Source organism: Motacilla alba, chromosome 10 (genome assembly GCF_015832195.1).
Source record: "Motacilla alba alba isolate MOTALB_02 chromosome 10, Motacilla_alba_V1.0_pri, whole genome shotgun sequence".
Lineage (NCBI taxonomy): Eukaryota > Metazoa > Chordata > Aves > Passeriformes > Motacillidae > Motacilla > Motacilla alba.
In genome coordinates, this window is record NC_052025.1 from 5,750,770 (window position 1) to 5,770,410 (window position 19,641).

General features: G+C 40.8%; 2 protein-coding genes across 11 annotated transcripts in view; one reads left to right on the forward strand and one right to left on the reverse strand.

The window, feature by feature from the left end:
- The window catches only part of APBA2 (amyloid beta precursor protein binding family A member 2), an 81,378-nt gene that overhangs the window by 59,194 nt on the left and 2,543 nt on the right, over positions 1-19,641 (forward strand). For 2 of the 3 annotated variants that reach the window (XM_038146675.1, XM_038146674.1), the window contains exons 5-12: positions 429-574; positions 1,899-1,934; positions 3,474-3,560; positions 8,002-8,187; positions 11,012-11,191; positions 12,321-12,533; positions 13,332-13,451; positions 18,651-18,791. In XM_038146675.1, the coding sequence (XP_038002603.1) occupies positions 429-574; positions 1,899-1,934; positions 3,474-3,560; positions 8,002-8,187; positions 11,012-11,191; positions 12,321-12,533; positions 13,332-13,451; positions 18,651-18,791 (1,109 nt within the window). The remainder of the gene's footprint in view (positions 1-428; positions 575-1,898; positions 1,935-3,473; positions 3,561-8,001; positions 8,188-11,011; positions 11,192-12,320; positions 12,534-13,331; positions 13,452-18,650; positions 18,792-19,641) is intronic. The other variant, XM_038146676.1, reaches the window with a different exon arrangement.
- FAM189A1 (family with sequence similarity 189 member A1) overlaps positions 8,196-19,641 on the reverse strand; it is a 126,065-nt gene continuing 114,619 nt past the window's right edge. For 6 of the 8 annotated variants that reach the window (XM_038146684.1, XM_038146678.1, XM_038146682.1 and 3 more), the window contains 3 exons: positions 14,041-14,219; positions 12,549-12,638; positions 8,196-8,795 (listed from right to left, as the gene is read on the reverse strand). The gene's annotated coding sequence lies outside the window, so the exon portion shown is untranslated. Of the gene's footprint in view, positions 8,796-11,849; positions 12,070-12,548; positions 12,639-13,457; positions 14,220-19,641 lie in introns of those variants that run through there. The other 2 variants (XM_038146680.1, XM_038146679.1) reach the window with 2 other exon arrangements.

Genomic DNA, 19,641 nt, shown 5'->3' on the forward strand with positions numbered 1-19,641 from the left:
TACCATGTATTCTTTCCACATAATAATCTTCCACATTGACTTGATTATAAATAAATTGAACACCAAATAAGCCTTTTCTAAAATTAACATTCCCTTTCAGTGTCATTTTTCTCCTGACACAAGATTTTTATACTTTAAAAAAAATGCATTAGAAGGTCATCAAGTGGATCTAGCTCAAAGCACATTTCTTTTATGAAACTGTTGAGGAATAAAAAATGTTCAGTATCAAGAGATTTCATCCAAACTCTGGAATGACTGTTCCTTACTGTCAATCTAATCAAGTTGGATGTAAAGTTTAACAGCTGAATAAGGAGGATGGTGAGCATAGTCCCAGTATTAGAAAGGTTGTTCAAGCCTCAATATCCTTTATTCAATTTCTCATCTCCCCACTCCTTAGAAAGGCAGTAACCATAAATGCCTCCTGTCAGTTCCAGGACCTTGTGAACCTGAGGACCTCATTGATGGAATCATCTTTGCAGCCAATTACCTGGGCTCCACCCAGCTGCTGTCAGAGCGCAACCCTTCCAAAAACATCCGCATGATGCAGGCCCAGGAGGCAGTGAGCCGTGTCAAGGTAGGGCATCTTTCTGGGCTGTAGAGCAGTCTCTGATCCTTGAACAGCTGATCCCTCAATGGGGCAGGATCTGCAGCCATAAACCTCTCCTGAGGTGCAGATAGGTAAGTATAGATCAGTATTGTAAATACCATCAGTTTACAGTGCTCACTGTAAAAAATTCATACAGCAAAATAGAAATTATTCTGGAGTCTCTTCAAAATTCTTTGGAAGTTTAACAAATTCAAGTACAAGAGACAAATTGCAGATTGCAATTAGAAAATATTCCAGTGGCAAAGCACTGGGATATTTGTTTGACTGTCATTTTACTCTTCTGTTATTACTTCCTTTAACTTACTCCAAATTGAGAAAATTAGTCTCAATACTATTACTTATGACTTTTTTAGGACAAGAATATTAATTGCTATTGTGTTTGGATTTGGTGTTATTTACAGTGAACAATTTCTTTGTAAATAATGTATAATAGACTGTTTCATAGAGCTGTGTAAAGAAAATAGTGTTTTGATTAAGAATCTAAGTAGTAGATTTTTATTTTAGAAGTTATTTTACCTCTGCTGTAAATATCTCATCTGACTAAACACACTGTTAAAGGCAGATTTAAATGCTAGGAGAAGAAGTATGTGCATAGTCAATGAAGCATTTAATTGTTAAAATTTGCATGGTTTTGAAGGAAACAAGTTTGGAAAGTCCACTTGCAGGAGACTGTCATGACTGATGATTGATTTAGCATTTAGAAAGAAGTGGAATGCAAGAAAGGTCCAGTTCTTTAAACTTTCCAAACCTTTCTATTTAGCATATTGTGATATCTCAAGCTACAGTAAGTGATTGTTGATTGCAGTTAACTCCCTAAAACCTGTGGTATGTATTAATACCAACCCCAGTCTGTCAGGGGTACCTGAGTACTCCAGACAGTCATGGCAGGGGGCTTGAGCTGTGTTTTGTTCAACAGTTACATGTAGATGTGTGATCAACATGGAGACAAAACCTTGGGTTTAAGATGCATGTGCTGCAATTTTTGACTGCTGTAAATTTGGCAGGACAAGTGTTGGGAGCAGCTGATAACAGACAACACTTTGGTACCAATTCTTTTGTAATCAATTGTGAATGTGCACAATGCCATAAAATCCAATTATGCTTGAGAACTGTGTAAGGTATAAACAAATCTTCCTCTCTTGCACATCATTCCCCCACAGCTCCCAGTTTTTTAATTTTCAGCAGTCTGGATTCACAGTCAAGGTTTCCCTGACTTCCCACACTGTGTTTTCTCTTTCCCTTTGTGTACATCTGTCTGCATTCTTTTTTTTTTTTTAATGCTACTCCTCAGAGGATGCAAAAGGCGGCTAAAATCAAGAAAAAAGCGGTGTGTAAACTGTTTTTCTTGAATGCTAATGTTTACTTATATTTTTGTTGTCCTTGTTTTCCATGGAGTGTCATGTCTTTCATTACAGATCCTCATAAAGTTGTCATTTGGGTTTCTTCTTTGGTCCACAGAATAGTGAATGGAGTAAAATGAACTCATTTTCTTCATTGTTCATTTGCTGGAGTGCCTGTCTGCTGCCCTTCTCCTGTTGAATACCTGTGATTTGTTTACTCCAGATGTACAGCCATTGTTATCTAGGAGATGTTTCTGAGTGTATTTTGATTTTACTAACCAAAGCAGTAAGACTACTTCCTGTGCCTGTGACTTACTGTATATTTATTAAGTTATTGTTGATATTTAAAACCAAAATAAATTCACCACATAGTAGCTGGAACAATTCATACAGGAAACATTGCACTCAGTTAAAAACAATACTTCAGATAACTAAATACAGATGACAAAAATATCACCATAAGGATGGAAGCAACACAAGTAGCGTCTGCCAAAATATGTGCTTGCTTTGTGTTTTGCTGGAAGATAATTTGAATAAAATTAATCTAAATGAATTATAGGCATAGCTAAGCCTTTATAACTCCAAAAAGGATTAGCAAATACATAATTCTCATCATGAGCTAGTGTCTGACCTGGAGGCTGGTGCCTGCCTTTAGCCCAGGCTGAGAAAATCTGTGGCCACTTTATTCTGAGGCTGCTGCCACAGGTGCTGCTCAATACCAGCTGCAGTGGACCCTGTGCCCAAGCAGCCTGGAGGAATCCATATGTTCCTGCTGGACTAGAGAATTAGGGAAGCTCTTGGACAATGCTTCAGTGAGAGGCAGCAGCTGCTTTGCCACCTCTTCTCCTGTTTTCTCAAGTGGACAGAGCCAGGACTCACACTGGAGCGTGGCATTGCATTGTAATCCCTCTTGCCCCGTGACCATGCCCTCTGATGGGGTATGGAAGTGTTTCCCTAGTGAGCAGTGCCCAGAAGAAGCTGTGGTCTAAAAGTCCCCTGATGGCCTTCTTTGATATGAGAGAAACATTAGTTCAGCGCTCGATTCTTTATTTTCTAGGAAAAACCCAAAAAGCTAAAAAAAACCCTAAACCCTCCCACAGTACTGAGCATCAGTTTGCACTTTTTTTGGTGATCTCACTGAAGGTGGCAAGGGCTAAACAGCTGATGGGAACTAAGTCACCTTCTCAGTTCTACTTTCTCAAGTCTGGTGCCTCAAGTACTGAAGCGCATCAGTGAGAAAGTGAGGAAAAACCAGCCATACTTTTTTTTTGCTTTTTGACTATAAATAGAGAATTTTAATATTTGAGCTGTCAATCCCACAGGCTCCAGAAATTCCCTCTTAGTAGGCTTCACTCCGTCCATGCAATAAATGTACTCTTTGCATGTCTTTAGAAATGCCTTTGAATAGCCAGCTCTGTAATGGTTTTAAGTGCAGCTGTCTCACATCACATTATGCTTGAAGCTGTCAGTGAATTTGTCATTCTGAAAATTAAAAATTCCCTTGTAAAACACCATCTGTCTTTTAGACCTCAGAGGGAGATTCCCAGGCCTTGACTGAAGTGGATCTGTTCATCTCCACACAGAGAATCAAAGTTCTAAATGCAGACACGCAGGTAAGTTGGATTTAAACTCCTGGAGAATAATGTTGAGTTAGACTGTGCTCTTATACAATTAGTGGGACACTTTATTGAACGTTGTATTCAGGTACTCAGAATATTCAGAAAGAGCTCCTATTGTTCTAGCACTTGCCAACAGACTGACAAGACTGACACCTGTTTTGCTTATTTAATGTACTGGAAGATGTCTGGATGTTGCTATAATTGAGCTATAATTCAACTCAATTAAAAAATATTCAAAAGCCTTTCAGAATGCATGTACACCACTCCTCTGGAACAGCTTCAGAACCCAGATTTACAGTCTAACAGGGAAATCATTTGCTGCTTTGACTAAGCCATTCATATCCTGCCATTTGTAACATCTAATCTCAATTTTTTCCATAAATCACATCTGAGCCACTGTCCTCTTGCCTGAGATAAATTATTAATCGTTCATATAAAAGCAGCATTTGGGGACCACAGCAATGATCTGCCTCATCTTCTAGGAAGGCTTGTCTATTCAACAAGAGGTGCCCTTCATAAAAAGCAGTTTTTGAGAAATTTACAACTAAATACATATAATTTATACATGGATCCCAGTATTTAGTAATCACACAAGATCTCATAACTTTGATCATACTTACAGGAAGTATTCAAATTGTCATTCTTATGAGAGGCATTGAAAAGGGCAATTTTAGCAACGTTTTGTCAGAAGTAAATCATGTCAAGTCAAGTTTTCTTTTGTTTAGGGGATATATTTGTCCATGGCACAGAAGCAGCACATGTCATCTCTACTTAAACAAGGCTTTAATATAATATAATATTTTCAAGATTATACTATCTAGATGTATATCTAGAGATAGAAGCAGGCTTATAAAAACTTCAGAGTGTAGTTATGTCTGATATATCATCATCTATGTGGCAATGTAAAGAGAAAAAGGCAGAGTGAGACCCACAAGCATGTTTCTCTAATGTAGTACTGTTCAGTATTTTCATAAACAAATTGGAAAATAGAAAGAAAAGATGGCTATTGAACTTGTAACTTGGTGTATCAGATAGGAGTTCAGAAATATGGCTAAATGAAGAAATGAGCTGAAACTATAGGAGACACTTCAACAAAGATAAATACAGCACTCTAAATTTAGGGGTTTGGTTTTAATTATAATTGGTTTTCTAACAATGGAAACTATGAAGCACCTTCTTCTTCCTGAAATTCAGGAGAGCATTACTATCCTTTAATGTGAGGGTAATAATAGGATCTCCAGAAAATGGATTATTTTTCTTTTAATATAAGCAAATGTCCTTAACATGCCACTAGAACCCCCCTGAGATGAGCCAGATGAGTGGAATAGCCCATCTAACATGGGCAGCAATATTTGCAACCTGCCAACAATATATCATCCTGAAACTGCACTTTATCCACCATAAGCAATACCACTATCACTTGTGGCTCAGCCTTTTCTTGACCTCATGGTCAAGAATGCAAACATGCATCATCCAGAGATTATATTATCAAGGCTGATGACGACTTTTTGCATTAGCAGAAAATAAGATGCTCATAATTATCAGTGCAAAGATGACTACAGACAGTTATTGATAAATGGAGAGCTAGAGTTTATAGCTGGAATGTAGGGCAGTTAACAGGTACAGTGTCTTTGATGAGTAAGGATTAGTCTTAGTGGAAGTCACTCTTCTTACTTCTTTAAATAGTTCAGCATTTCAGCTGAACACCAATGTTTTTAAAAATAAAAAGAGAAGGTCCTTTGAAGTATCCCATAAACACTGCCAAAGGAACTGGCATCTTACTGTTCTGATCCCCGGAGATTTGTAGTGATACAAAATGCAATGCTCCATCATGAGTGATGTCTAATATCTGAGCTGTTCAACCAGATGAAAGTAGTGATAGTGGAAATTGTTCTAATTCCAAGCTCTCTAGTGTTTACCCTGGGGTTTTTCTTGTGTTTTTTGTTTGTTGGTTTGGTTTTGTTTGGGTTTTTTTTACAGCGTGTCTTTCAGAGCACTCTAACAGCATTATTCCCATGACTTTTTAGCATTTTTGGCTTGGTAACACTTTTCAGTGCTAGTGAAGTTCCTGGCTGGTATAATTACCATGGGTCTATTTCAGCTGGGGTGGCAGCTGGCAGAGACAATCTGTACTTTCAGGGCTTTATCAATTACGTAAACCCTGTTTCTGCAGTCTGCCATGTGTTTTAATCCATCTGTAGTGTTGTATAGCTCACGTGAAGCAACAGCTGAATGAAAATGTAAAATTCCTATTCAGAAAATGACATGCAGCAAGGTTCAAAATGCTGAGCAGCAGCAGTCAGGTGCATTGCCAAGCTGGAAAAGAGCCAGCAGTGGTGATTCTGTTCCCTGAACAGCACCAGGAAATGCACCCCTGCCACTTCCTGGGTGCTCATGCATTTAGCTGCTGAATACATTCAGCCATTGAGCACCTGTTCAGTAGGGATGAAGCAGGAGCAGCCTTGTGTTTGGCCACGTGCCTTATTGATAGGACAGGAATTGTTCCCTCTGCCACAGCTTTCTGGGGTTGCATTCAGTGCCCCAAACCAGCAGAAGCCACAGCAGCTTCTCCCAGCTTCTTGCTCAGTCAGTGAAGAGAAGCTGGGAGTGAAGCAACTGGAGAAATGAAGAAAGAAAAATAAAGATGTAGAGCTCACAAATGTGTATGTGCAGAGCCTCTGGTGCATGACTGACTCCACAAAATCGCCTGACTCATTAGGCTGTCTTCACACTCCCCCAGGACTACAGCACTTCAAAGCTTGGAGGAATGCTTAGGTTTTTACCTTCAGCTGTTCTTTGTGTTTCAAGAGAAGCAACAAACAAGATTCTAAAAGAATTCTAAGGAAAAGAAGGGGGAATCTGAGAAATGGCAATCTAGACAGGAGAAGAGAACAATGGCTTCAGAAAAGCATGAGAGAGGCTGAATTTCTAAGGACAAATATAAGGACAACAAGGATGGAATAGATGGGACTCAAAAAAGGATAAGGGAAAGGACAGAGAGGCAAATAGGCGGAGATGGAGGGATTTATGGGAAAGTAATAAAGGAGAGGGGTGAAAAAGAGATATTGGTAATGGAAAATTGAGTACAATGGAATATAGAGAGCCAAAGGAAAAAGTCGACTCACAAGTGAGTCAAAAGTATACTCATGTTTACAGTCACTAGATAGTATTTGCCTTACTCTTAACAGGAAAAATGTGGGAGGGATGGAGGAATGATTGCTTTCACCCCTACAAGGGGAAAATAAAAAAACTCAAACCATTCAGGTAGCCTCTGTGTGATGATATGGGCAGAAAGGCTTTCTTGGCAGGTGAGATGAGATGCCTTCATTTTCCCAATGCATTCACTCTTGTGCACACTGCATGTATGATTACACCCTTACACAATACTGGTGCACACTGCTGAAAAGCAATTATCTCTTATCTCTGCAGAGCTCCCAACATCCTGCTGAGACATGTCCATTATAAAACATTTCTCCATTCTGACAGAAGTGCTCCTGAGCCCCCGCAGCCCTTAGAGACACTCCCCAAACCACCTCTTAACCATCATTACTTTTCATAGGTTAGGGATAAGCATTATCTCAAGCCTGAGAAGAATTATTACAATAATTTTATGGGTAGTGATTATCTTCAGCAAGACAAGTGGTTCTAAGAAACAATGATAATTTGCAGTTTTGTCTATCAGGTTAAATTGTACTGAAATTCTTAAAACAATTACTGTTGTTGACTTGAAGAAAATCCTTCTTCCTTAGGCCTTAGAAAATTTTTCAACTGATGCTAAACTAGTGCCAAGCTGTTTACATAAAGAACACTGCTGCTTATATAAATTATTAAAACTGGGAATTATCTTGTACCACTTTTTTTTTTTTTTTTTTCTCCAATTAAGATGGAATTTTGTGGATGCAACAATTTTAGTTGTTCAGGGTGAGGGACAGGGATGGTCAGGACACATCCTCAAGTAGTTCGATCAGTACAACTACTATGCTTCTGGTTGCTTCTAGTTTGAGCAATAGATAAAACCTGGGAAAACCCTCCAAGCTGATCACAGTGACCCCAGCCAGAAGCAGATTTCAGGTGTGCCTTTTCTATTGCCTTAAGTACAGTTGATCCTAACAACAGCAAAATGTGTAAAGAAATAACATAATTTTCCAACAGCATGAAAATAAATGTAAAACAGTAGCACAGCTCTTCATTCTTGCTTTACAGTAGCAACCATGCTGTATTTGCTCAGGCAACACTTCCATTGAAGCCAATCACTTAAAGAGCTGCTCTGCTTCCCTTTGACTGTGGAGGGGAATATCCGGTCTGGGCCCGTAGGAAGTGCTTCTGTAGCTTCTGTCTTTCTCAAGCAGCAGGCTGTCAAGGAGAGGGCAGATGCAGTATTTGCAGGAGAGCAGCAGGCATGGAGAACTGCTTTGTTTGTCCTTGCTCCGTGCAGGAAACAATGATGGACCACGCGCTGCGCACCATCTCCTACATCGCCGACATCGGGAACATCGTGGTGCTGATGGCGCGGCGCCGCATGCCCAGATCCGCCTCCCAGGACTGCATCGAAACCACTCCTGGCGCCCAGGAAGGCAAGAAGCAGTACAAAATGATCTGCCACGTCTTTGAATCAGAGGATGTAAGTAAATGGAAGCAATTTATTTAAACAACATAGGTCATGGAGAGAGCTCTGAAGTCTACGGCCTTTCATGGGCAAAATTAACCTGTGGGATATCAAATTGATCATTCATCCTGGATTATATCCTTTAGTCCAGTGGGTTGGCACAAAATGACACATACATGCCTCCAGGCACTTGGAATGAGGTGGAACCATTCTGGACTTCTTCTTAACTGAAGCCAAGTGGCTTCTACTGCCTTGGCAGGGCTGCACAAGGCTGCCCTCTACCCAGTCCTGGCTCCCTGTGGCTACTGAACTGTAGCTGGACGTACTCTCAAACATGCCACTTGATCCTTTGGTGTTTAGGAACACATTCAGCTGTTCATTTTTCAGTTCTCTTTTTTACATCCCTAGCAAAGATTACGAATTCGAATTTTTATATAGAATCATGGAATTCTGTCCATCTCTGCTGTACATCCTGTTTCACTGTTGTGAAAAGTGCTGATGTGCCATCCCATACCTCTTGTGACAAAAGAAGATAACCTTGCTTTACTGCTGTTGTATATCCGGGTTTGGGATTGTAGTGAATTGGGTACTTCTGTCTGAAGTGGCAGAGAAGCGACTTCAACCTAAAACATTTATGGAAAAATATACCAAGCCAGTAAAACAGAAAAAGCAAAATTTGTTGTCTGTTTCTAACTTGACAGTAAGAGGCAGTACTAAGTATTTGTCATCACTGTTATTATAGGAACAGTTGTAGATATAATTTCTAGGTATATATTTATACATAAAACCAATTAAAAAAGAATGGAGTTCTTTGGGTCAGACAGTCATAACTCAGAGGTTGCATATATTTTGAGTTAAGCAATCCATTTTCATTATTTTAAAGCAATTAAGCCTATGAAGGAGAAATGGCATTGTCTAAAGGTTAGAGTGCTGGACTGGGGTTGTTCTGAGACCCACTTAGCTCAGCTCTGTCACAGCTTTGCTTGGATGACCTTTCCAAGCAACTTAATTACATTATCTCTAAGTTGTACAAAATGCTTTCATAAACATTCATAAGACCTCAGAGATAGAGATGAAATTAAGATGTAAGAACTGACTGTTACTGGCAGCAATAGAATAGAGCATGACATCTGGAGATGTTGGTTTTGGGAATGTAGAACAAAGGCAAAAGCAGAGGATGAACTACAGAGAAAGCAGTGGCAATGGAGATCAGAAGGACCAGTAATGAGTGATGAACTTTAATAATGGAATTATATGAAAATGTCCTGAGTGACTTCTATACTACCATACTGCCCAGGGCAGTGGTCATAGCACCAAGCCTGACCCAGCTCAAGAAGCGTTTGAACAATGCTCTCAGGCACACAGGGTGGAATTTTGGGGATATCCTGTGCAAGGCCAGGAGCTGGACTTGATCCTGGTGGGCTCCTTTCCAACTCAGCATATTCTGTGATTCTGTACAAATCTCTAGGTATAGAGCAAAGACTTGAAAACATGCTTTAAAATTTGAAGAAACAATTTGTGACTGATGTCCTTGATTTTCTAAAGTCACTTCCAGTCAAGCAGGTTGCTGCTTTAGTGTACAGCAGCACAAATGAAATACAGAAACAGCCTTTTAGCATCAAAGAAAACACTTGATCAGTAGATTATAAGAAGATACAGATTTATAATGGCCAGAAAACTCCATGCATTTGAAATGCATTTCAAAGGTACTGACTGTCTAAGAAGCTGTGTTGCATTTCCAGAATACAGGTCTGATTAGTAATATTTTTAGGGCGTGTGAGGTGCAATTAATGTCTCATATCAACAGGAGTTACCCATACGCCCCAATGACCCCACAAGTGATGATCCACAAATACACAAAACTCAATATGGCATTCTCCTATGAGCTGCAGTAAACCCAGAGTAAGGAAAAAAATAATTCAAATGTAGGAAAAGTGTAGAAAAAGTACATATTCCTCTGTTTCTCTGTGTTTCCTTGCCATCTAGTGGAATGTGCAGATAAGTGCTCCAAAATTTAAGAAAGACAGGGGCTTTTGAATGGGTGTTCTCAATATTACCAAGCTTTAATGGTGGCTCTGGCCACACTCCTGAAATGATCCCTGACATTGCTAGTCAAGGTGTTAATGGGAATAGCTGTCCTGGATGTGCAGTGGGTAAGCAGGGGTGTTCCTGGTTTGCTGGGGTGTGGGACAGGCATCGTGGCAGTAATAGGGCAGCAGATGGCTGTGCTGAAGCAGTGTTTGCAGTCCTGGAAAGGCAGGGTGGAGGAGCAGCAGGTGACACTACAACCAGAATCATCAGTGCACACATGTCTGTGCAGGCATGTGCAGGCAGAGCATCCCTGCTCCCCTCAGCCCTGCAGGCACACTGGGCTCAGAGGCAGGGCTCGTGGCACGCTTCCACCAGCTCTGCAGGCACACTGGGCTCAGAGGCAGGGCTCGTGGCACGCTTCCACCAGCTCTGCAGGCACACTGGGCTCAGAGGCAGGGCTGGTAGCACGCTTCCACCAGCTCTGCTCCGTGCTGGGCTGGAGCCAGGACTCTCCAGTGCTCACTGGAATGGCTACATGAGCAGCATATGGCTGCTTGCTGCTGCAGTGTACTGAGGAGGGGAGAGCAGCAGGGGATTTTAATGGAGTTTGGAATTTGATTTTGGAAGTAATGGGTTCTTTCTGTACAACAGACCTTAGAGTGACTTTATATCCATGCTAATGCAGAAACTTTGCAGGATCCTTATTTTGATTCTGTTTTAAAATCCAATCTCTCTCCTGGTTTCTTGTGCTTTCACTGGTAAACTGTTGATCTGTCCTTTCTCTGAGCTGCTTTCTCCTACATTTCAGGCACAGCTCATAGCTCAGTCAATTGGTCAGGCTTTCAGCGTGGCTTACCAAGAGTTTTTAAGAGCCAATGGAATTAACCCAGAGGATCTCAGTCAGAAAGAATACAGTGACATCATCAATACCCAAGAGATGTACAATGATGATCTCATACACTTCTCCAATTCAGAAAACTGCAAAGAGGTAAACTAGTTTTGGATTTTCATTTCAGATTGATCTAATTTTTTTTTCAGAGTAAAAGAAATATTCCCAGAAATATTTTTTGCATTTTTAAGGATGATGTTAGAATTTCAAGATGTGTCCTTCGTCAGTCCTGTGTACTAAAACCAGCTTTCTGGGTTATTAGGATTTCTTGTTTTCATGTTCAGGGTCTTTCTGTTTCCATAGGTCAGAACAGTAATAAAGTACATTTACATCTGAGCTAGATAAGCTCTGTGCTATTCACAGCACACAGTGGAAGGTGATTTTACGTTTCACCTAAGTACTGACACAGAAAGAGCTGACAGAGTTGTGGTTTTCTGCAATAGATAACCTCAGCAGAAGTCGGCTGGCCATCAGCATTCCCTGTCCTTCCACATTTGAGGGAAAATAATTCCCTGTATTTGCTTCAAGGGCACGTTCTCCACTTAAACTCTTACTCCACTTTATAGGTGCTAGCAGTGCTGTGGTTACTGACAGCTCAGAAGAAGGCATCTTTTACATTACATCAGGGATCTTACATGAACATGCTAGGCACAAGTATATTCAGTAATGAACAACATTAATAATAATAATAATGTTAATAATAATAATTATAAGAATAATGTTAATAATAATGTTAATAATAATAATGTTAATAATAATAATAATAATAAAGAGATCCTTGCCTGAAAAGAAGGACAGACAAGCCCCGAGATCAAGAGACAACCTGAGCAGTACTGGCAGGAGTGGAGCTGAACAAAGCCTGGCTGGCAGGCACTGCCTTAGCCACAAAATGTCAGAGCCTCCCCCTCTGGCTGCCAGGTTCCACGGGCAGAAACTGCCTTAGCATTCATTCCCTTGGCATCCAGTTCCACCACTTCCTACAGAGTTAACCATGTGTTAGTGCTTTGCTTATTAAACCTCTTCAACAAACAAGTGGAGGATGCCCCTGAGAAGAAACAGCTGTTAACTGTTCCACAGTTAACATTGAAGTCATGCTACTACCTAATGGCAAAGAACAGAATTTGGTTTGTGATTTTTAGATGTTATTTGGGAACAAGTGAGATACTCATACTCAAAGTCAGACAAATCAAAGCAAAAAAAAAAAAATGTTTTTCCTTTTTAATTGCAGCTCCAGCTAGAAAAACAGAAGGGAGAAATTCTTGGGGTAGTGATTGTGGAATCTGGATGGGGATCCATTCTACCCACCGTTATCCTGGCCAACATGATGAACGGAGGCCCTGCAGCACGTTCAGGAAAACTGAGCATTGGAGACCAAATTATGTCCATTAATGGTACCAGTTTAGTTGGTCTACCTCTAGCAACATGCCAAGGGATCATAAAGGTACCCCAAACTTACAACTCTATGCTGTAGATAGTAGGACAACACAGGTGTAATCTTCTGACAAGTGATCCTGTAGATTTCCAGCAGATACAATTTTCCATATCACTGCAAAAAAACCCAGTAATCTGTCATTAACAAAAAGCAGAATCAGAGATTCAGGAGTGATAATGCACAGAAATTTAGGGCTGGAGAACATGACTGCAGTCTTGTTACTGGCCTGTAACAAATGAGGCCATGTCTGTAAAACTTGCCTAAATTAAGTTACTCAGCTGTCTTCAAAGTTTTAAGCTTCCTCACAGCCTCCAGCATAAAATACAAGGATTAAAATCTCCTATGCATTTTTGGGTTCCATGCAGATAAAATGGGTGGAGGCCGGAAGACTGCAGGACAGATCAAGTGAGCAGATGAAGAACCTGCAGACACGATGGAATCTCAGAATGCATTATCTTTAGTCATGGAGACTAAATCTGATGTCCCTGCAGATTTACCAAGAGCAGCAGAACCAGGAGATTAATTAGCCAGATGCTGGGAAAGAGCAAGCAGTAGTCAGTTTTTGTTCTTATTGGAAGACTTGTTTAAATTTCTGTAGTAATTACAGGCAAAATTTTAATGTTCTGTTGAGCCAAATATTTTGGGAAATAAATAAGAGAAATGTATCTCTAAGTTAACAATCAATTTCTGTTAACTCTCACTGGTCTTTCTCAGATCAGCTGCTTAATGCTCTCGCAATTAGGAAATCACAGATGAGGGCACAGTGAGATTCATTTCAGAAATACTGACTTTTGGAATGTCTTACAGGGACTCAAGAATCAGACACAAGTCAAACTGAACATTGTCAGCTGTCCTCCTGTTACTACTGTCCTCATAAAACGGCCAGACTTAAAATACCAGCTGGGCTTCAGTGTACAGAATGGAATTGTAAGTTTCTGTGTTCATTGATTGTTTTGGGGTTTTTCCCTTTACTTTTTGGTCTTTTCTTTTTCAAAAAACATATGGAAGTACTGAAAGAATCTTGCATGACCTCACTTTTCCTACTGTTTATTAAAACCTTACAGTCTCTAAGTAATATAATGCAAATGGATGACACCGGGAGAAATTCTTGAGGGATTTTCCTACATAATAAAGCAACAAGATTTATAGCCCAGACTATTTGGTGCAATAGCCTGATCATGTAAAACTGTCATTATGGCCACAGTTGCAAGGAAACATTACACTGAAAAAGGTTTTTACAATTATAGCACTTCAATCTTAGATCTGATTCTCTTTTTAAAATTTCATTACACACTCACTAAGACTTTTAATTTTTCTTCTGCTGTGCATAATTTATGTGGATCACATGGTAGTAGGCATGGGAATATAATTGTGACCTCCTGTTATTAAAACTAAACTCTTATAAAAGCTAACCTCATTACACAGCAATTGTATAGGCTGTGGCCCCTCCTCTGTGTGCTGCAGCTTCCCTGTAAGAGCAGCAGCAAAGAGAACAAATGTGGCAGTGAACACTTACCCCAGGCAGCTCAGGGTCCTCCTCTCTCAGTTCTTCCTTCCCAAGCCGTTCTCTGACACCTTTCCAAAGCAAACTCCCCACACAACTAACTCAGGTCATCACTGGCCCTTCTGGGGGCTGACACTAGCATTAGCAACTGGCTGTAGGGCAGGACCATCACCACTTCCTCTTCCTCCAGTCCAGGAAAAAAATAATCAGGCTGCTCACACAGAAAACCACATCACAAAGGCTGTGGGCTCTGTCCCTGTTCTGTGAAATGCATTGATTGAAGTTGCCAGATCTCTGTTTGCCACCCTTCGAGAGCTGGAAGAGTGAGGCAGGTAACTGTAAGATGTGGTTCATGAGCCTTTCTGCACTTCAGCAAACAGATGGCTCAGGAGTGGGTTTGCAGCTCTCCTGGCCATCTCTCAGCTACAACTTCACCCAAGTTTAAAATGTTCCTGCCTAAGATTACATACAAAGGACACTGCTGCATGCCCTGGTCCAGCTGGATGCACTCCCAAGTGGCTCTTACCCCAGGATCCGGTTCCACTTGATCTCGCCGAGGGTGCCCTCTTTCTCCTTCCTAATTGCTCGCTTTGCAGATCTTGTATGTTCCACTGGTGCTATGACCAAACAAGGGAATACATTGAAGGGCCTGTAAGCATCACTGTGTGTGATGATCAAGTTTTCAGGAGCCCATTCACAGCTTTGGTGGGGGTGGGATCAGGGCTGGGGAAATGAATCAGGCCGAGGTGGATCAGGAGCATCCCATGCCCTTACATGGACAGGGAGTCTGTGTGACAATCTACTCATCCTGTCCCTGCTAATCACCTCCTACATGACTGGAGCCTCAGTTCAGTAAATTCTGCAGGCTCTGCTTGTTTTCTGTCACAGTGTGCTCCCTCCATCTACTGGCCATTTGTCACCACACTGGCGGATCATCATTCCTTCCACTTAAATGACAACATTGAAATGACATCAAATGTTAAGTTCACCAAATGCAGCAAAAAAAATCCTTTTCATATAGGAAATAAAGAAAAGCCTTGCAGTGCATTTCATTTATGAAAAGTCTGTTTGAATATGAAAGCCAGTGAACAAAAAGATGAGAGTAACATCTTTTGTTAGGCTGCTATGGAGACAAACCTCTGGGCCTGTAAAATCCTTTCCTCTGAAAAACTCTTTCAACATTTGAAAATATAACTGCAAAATATATCTCTCTGGTAGTTTGACACTGTACTCTTTAAAAGTACTTTTCTAATTGCCGGCAATTGTTACAAATTATGATCGGATCAAGAAGTAATATTGTTATTCTTTGTTGGCTCAGCATTAGCACAGCAAAGGAATAAATGGCTTGTCAGAACAGATATAATTAAATGTCTCTTTCTGGCAGGCCATTACCTCATTATCTATGCAGCTGGGACCTATTTCTGTGCATCCCCTGATAGCAGCTTTGCAGTGGTTCCTTTTCACCCTGCCTATCTCATCTGTGCAGGATGCACAGCCATTATCGTGGGAACAGCCCATAAACACACTGAACAGCCTCTGGCCACAGAAGCCCCATCTGAGCTGGCTTTGTCTGCACAGGGTGTCAGGCAGATGCAGACACTGCACTGCTGCAGCTGAAAACAGGACGTTGTGCACACACGTAACAACGATGAGTGTTGTGTGATGGAGGGGTGAGCAACAGATGACCTGTCAGCCCCCTTCTGAAAGTCCTTATGCTACAGTTCTTTTAAAATGATGTCATTTAAATACAAGTGGTCCTTATGTATCACATTATTGTTTTCTAGATTTGGTCCTTGTATTTTACTTCTTTTTTTCTTGATTTTGAAAAAAATCTGTGTATTACCAATTATATTTTCACTGCAGATAAAACAGCACTTCTCAGTCTAGATCTCACTTTCTCTGAGAACTATCTACTCTGTCCCTAGCCTAGCACAAGCTATCTAAAAATACAGTAAAATTTTACAGAACATCTTATTCTTTCTTCCCTGCCTTTGTTTACTGTCATTTTACAGGGTTTCAACAGTGTAATATAAAAGTGACATGAGGAGAAATCTTGTTTTAATAGGTTACGATTAAGGCATTTACACAGAATAAAGTTTGTCTGGCACTATTTTATCCTAAAGCTTTGCTAGTCTATGGACAGTTGCAATAAAACCGATGGTGAAGCCACTGAAGTTTCCCATCTGATGTACTGCAGCTTGTCTAAGGCATTGCAAACCTGTCACAGCTGAGTGCATTGAACCAGTGTGGTTTACACCTATTTATTTTTTTTCTTCTTTTCCCTTCAGTTTACAGAGTCAATAGAATATAGACTCTTGCTTACAAGAAGCAGATGTGTCTTGCTTTATCTAATATTACAGCTGTTGCCATGTTCAACAAATACAACAGGTTAAAGAGTCCTGGCTGAATAAAATCATATTTACTTAGAGACTGCTCAGTTTAAACTCGCCAGCTTCAGCTGTCATAGCTCCACTGGCTGGAGACAAAACTCTTAAGGCTGCTTTGAGTCAGCCCTTGCAAATACAGGAGCCACTAAATGTGTGCTGTAAATGCAGAATATTCTTTTCTCTGTGTGTTCTGTCTCTGGCTTAGCAGGGTCTGGGAGCCTGGGCAGAGCCACTCAGCCTCTGTGTCCGCTTCTCTTTCTAGCTCATTAAAACACTTAACGCTCACAAAAGGAAGCTGCCTGCCTCCCCTGGAGAGGGATTCCTGGATGAAGAGGCCACTTTCTATGTCTGGGGCTGGTAGAAAGCAAAAACTCGCTGATGGTATTAAAAGTGCTAAAAGTGCTTTGAGAGCCCAGTGAAAGGGGCTCTGGATAGATACGCAACCATTATCTTCTCCTTTATGCCGGTGGGGTGAGGGATCACATTTCCATTTGCTCCAAAAGCTTTTATTTCAGCTGTACTGTCTCTATATTTTCTTTCACATCACGAAAAATATATTTACAGGGTTTCTTTTGGTACATGCTGCTTTTTGTCCTTTCTGATTACTGCTCCCCAACAGCAAGGAGCAAACTTATTCTAACAGTGGGTTGAATTGAGAAGCTTTCTGTAAAAGAGATCTGTGTAGTAGAGCTTATCTTGTGAGCTGTGTGATTAGAAGGTAGACTACCTGCAAAACAGTACATTGTACGTGACTGAAATTCAAGACACAATTCTGTGAAGTGATAGTGCTTCTTTCCATTGAAGCCCACCGGAAATACTTTAAGGACTACAGGAGGTAACACTCAGCCACTGGAGAGAGCATGGTGGAAGATAAATCTCACTGCAGGAGGAATGCCTTGGGTTTTTGTGTTTTGGTTTTGTTTGTTTTTGTTTTTTTTTTCTGAAGGCTGAGAAAGACAAAGCAAAGAATATAATATATATTTTATAAGCAGAGAATAACAATATATTCTCACTCCTCATATCAAACTGTCTGAACTTCAAGTGAGAAGGGATTTCTTTTTTTATAGCATTGTTATTTGTGGAGAGGAGTTTAAAGGAAGCTGCTAGTGCCATACAGGAAAAGATTCCAGTCAACCACGAACGATGTTTTACCTTCAACATGTTCCAGGCTGGCCATCTCCCCACATACTGTGCTTCTGAATTAGATTACAAACTCACTGGGGCAGAAGCCCATCTTACCATACTTGTATTTAGCTCTGAACAAATGACCAGATCACAGCAAATAATGATTCCTGGCATATCATTCTAACCATTGATAGTAACTGCAGAATCAGGCATTAGCTGATGCTCCACCACTCATTTCTTTTCCTCCAAGAACTGTTTTTTCTCAGTAAACAAAGGTAAATCCCAATGCTGCTAAAGTCTGCTTAGTTCCAGAGATTCGAGCTGTACATTATCTGCTTTGTGTGATTCATGGACTTAAGTCATTTGAAATAATTTGCCAGCAACTTCTCTCTAATGCACAGCAGTCTGCTCTGCCAGGGTGGATCCCCTTGCAGCACAGATACTGTTGCTACGGAGGAAACACTCTCAATTCCACATAAGATTGAGATTTCTCTTTCTGCCTGGATTCTATGCATGCTGCAACCTCAGAATACTTTAGGTAGCAATATCTGCTGGGACTGTGACTGCTGACTGTAGTTTTTCTTGTAGAACTATTATCCAGTTGTAGGGGTCATAACATTCAGAACTTGTGCCTAGCTCTTTACTGGAACCTCAGCTGCCAGTTAAAGAAGAATGGCCTAACTTGCCTCCTTCATCCCGAGCTCCCTGTGGCCAGCAGCAGTGAACAGTGCTGAGGGAAGCTGTGACCCTGGAGAGCAGAGCTCTGTCCTCTCCTGCAGGGGCACAGGAGATTGTGTCCCAACATAAATCTCTTTTCCGTGCATAAATCTCTTTTCCCGTCTCCACTTTTGCGTGGCTACAGCCTGTAGCACTGTGAAAGGTATTTTTATGTTGCCAGTTGGAGACTGAAAATTAAAATGATGATAGGCAGAAATCTCAGAAAACAACCCTCCCTCTAACAAACCACTAAAGTAACATTTAAAAACTCATCGATTAATACTTTCAACAAGCATCTTCTGGAATCCTGACAGTGTCACCACTCATTAAATCCCAGTGAGGGCTGCATGATGATATTTCTAAACCTCACTAGACATTGCTTTCTCTTGGCAGATTTGCAGCTTGATGCGGGGCGGAATAGCAGAGAGGGGAGGGGTAAGAGTGGGACACCGGATTATCGAGATCAACGGGCAGAGCGTCGTGGCCACTGCTCATGAGAAGATAGTACAAGCATTGTCCAACTCAGTGGGAGAGGTAAGGGAACAAAGTCTTTATCAAGGAAGTAAAACAGTTGAAAAATGTATGTGTCAGTTGAAAAGAGTGTCAACACACCATTAAAATCACCAATTCAGTAAATTAAGTTTGGCACTAATAAGAAACAATTAACAGATTTTTTTTTTAAACTAATGATGCACGTTCACTGCCTTTTTCCATTCGTTTCAAGAGTTCCTGGCTCGATTCTATACCTTCAACCTACTGACTGAATTAAGCGATTAAAGGAAGAAATCACTCAGGGATGTTGGCTGTCTCTTGGCTTATCACTACAGCATCTGCCATAGAAATGAATTGCTATGTCTGAGAGATGCAAACTGATATACATTTTAATAATTTAATTTCCAACTTACCTTGGAAGTAAGTTAAGACACCTCTCTCCAGTACTTCTAGAGAGATCAGCAATGAATAAGCAAGATTTGTGCAGTTTTTCAAAATCCCTTTGGAGTTTAATGGTAGTCTAAACACAGAACCCTAGCCAGATCTCCCACTAGTTCCTCTAACAAAAATTAGAGACAGCTGGTTTCCTTCTGGAAAATGATACCTGACAAATCATAACAGAGTATGTGCACTTTGTCAGGAGCAAGGCTGTAGATTCCAACAGCCCCTCCATGCCTTTATGGTCCCCCTTGGCTGTGTAACTTCTCACCTAAAACAGGAAAACAGCATGAAACCTTTCTTGTTTACAGCATGAAGAGAAGGTACCAAGGCAGCTGGTGAGGGTCTGTACTATCAGTTAGTAAAGTTTCCTTTCCTTCCTCCTGTGTTGTCCAATAGGCACTTAGGGCTCTAAGTCCAGTTCTGGTGGAGACCTGATTACCCGAGCCTTGGA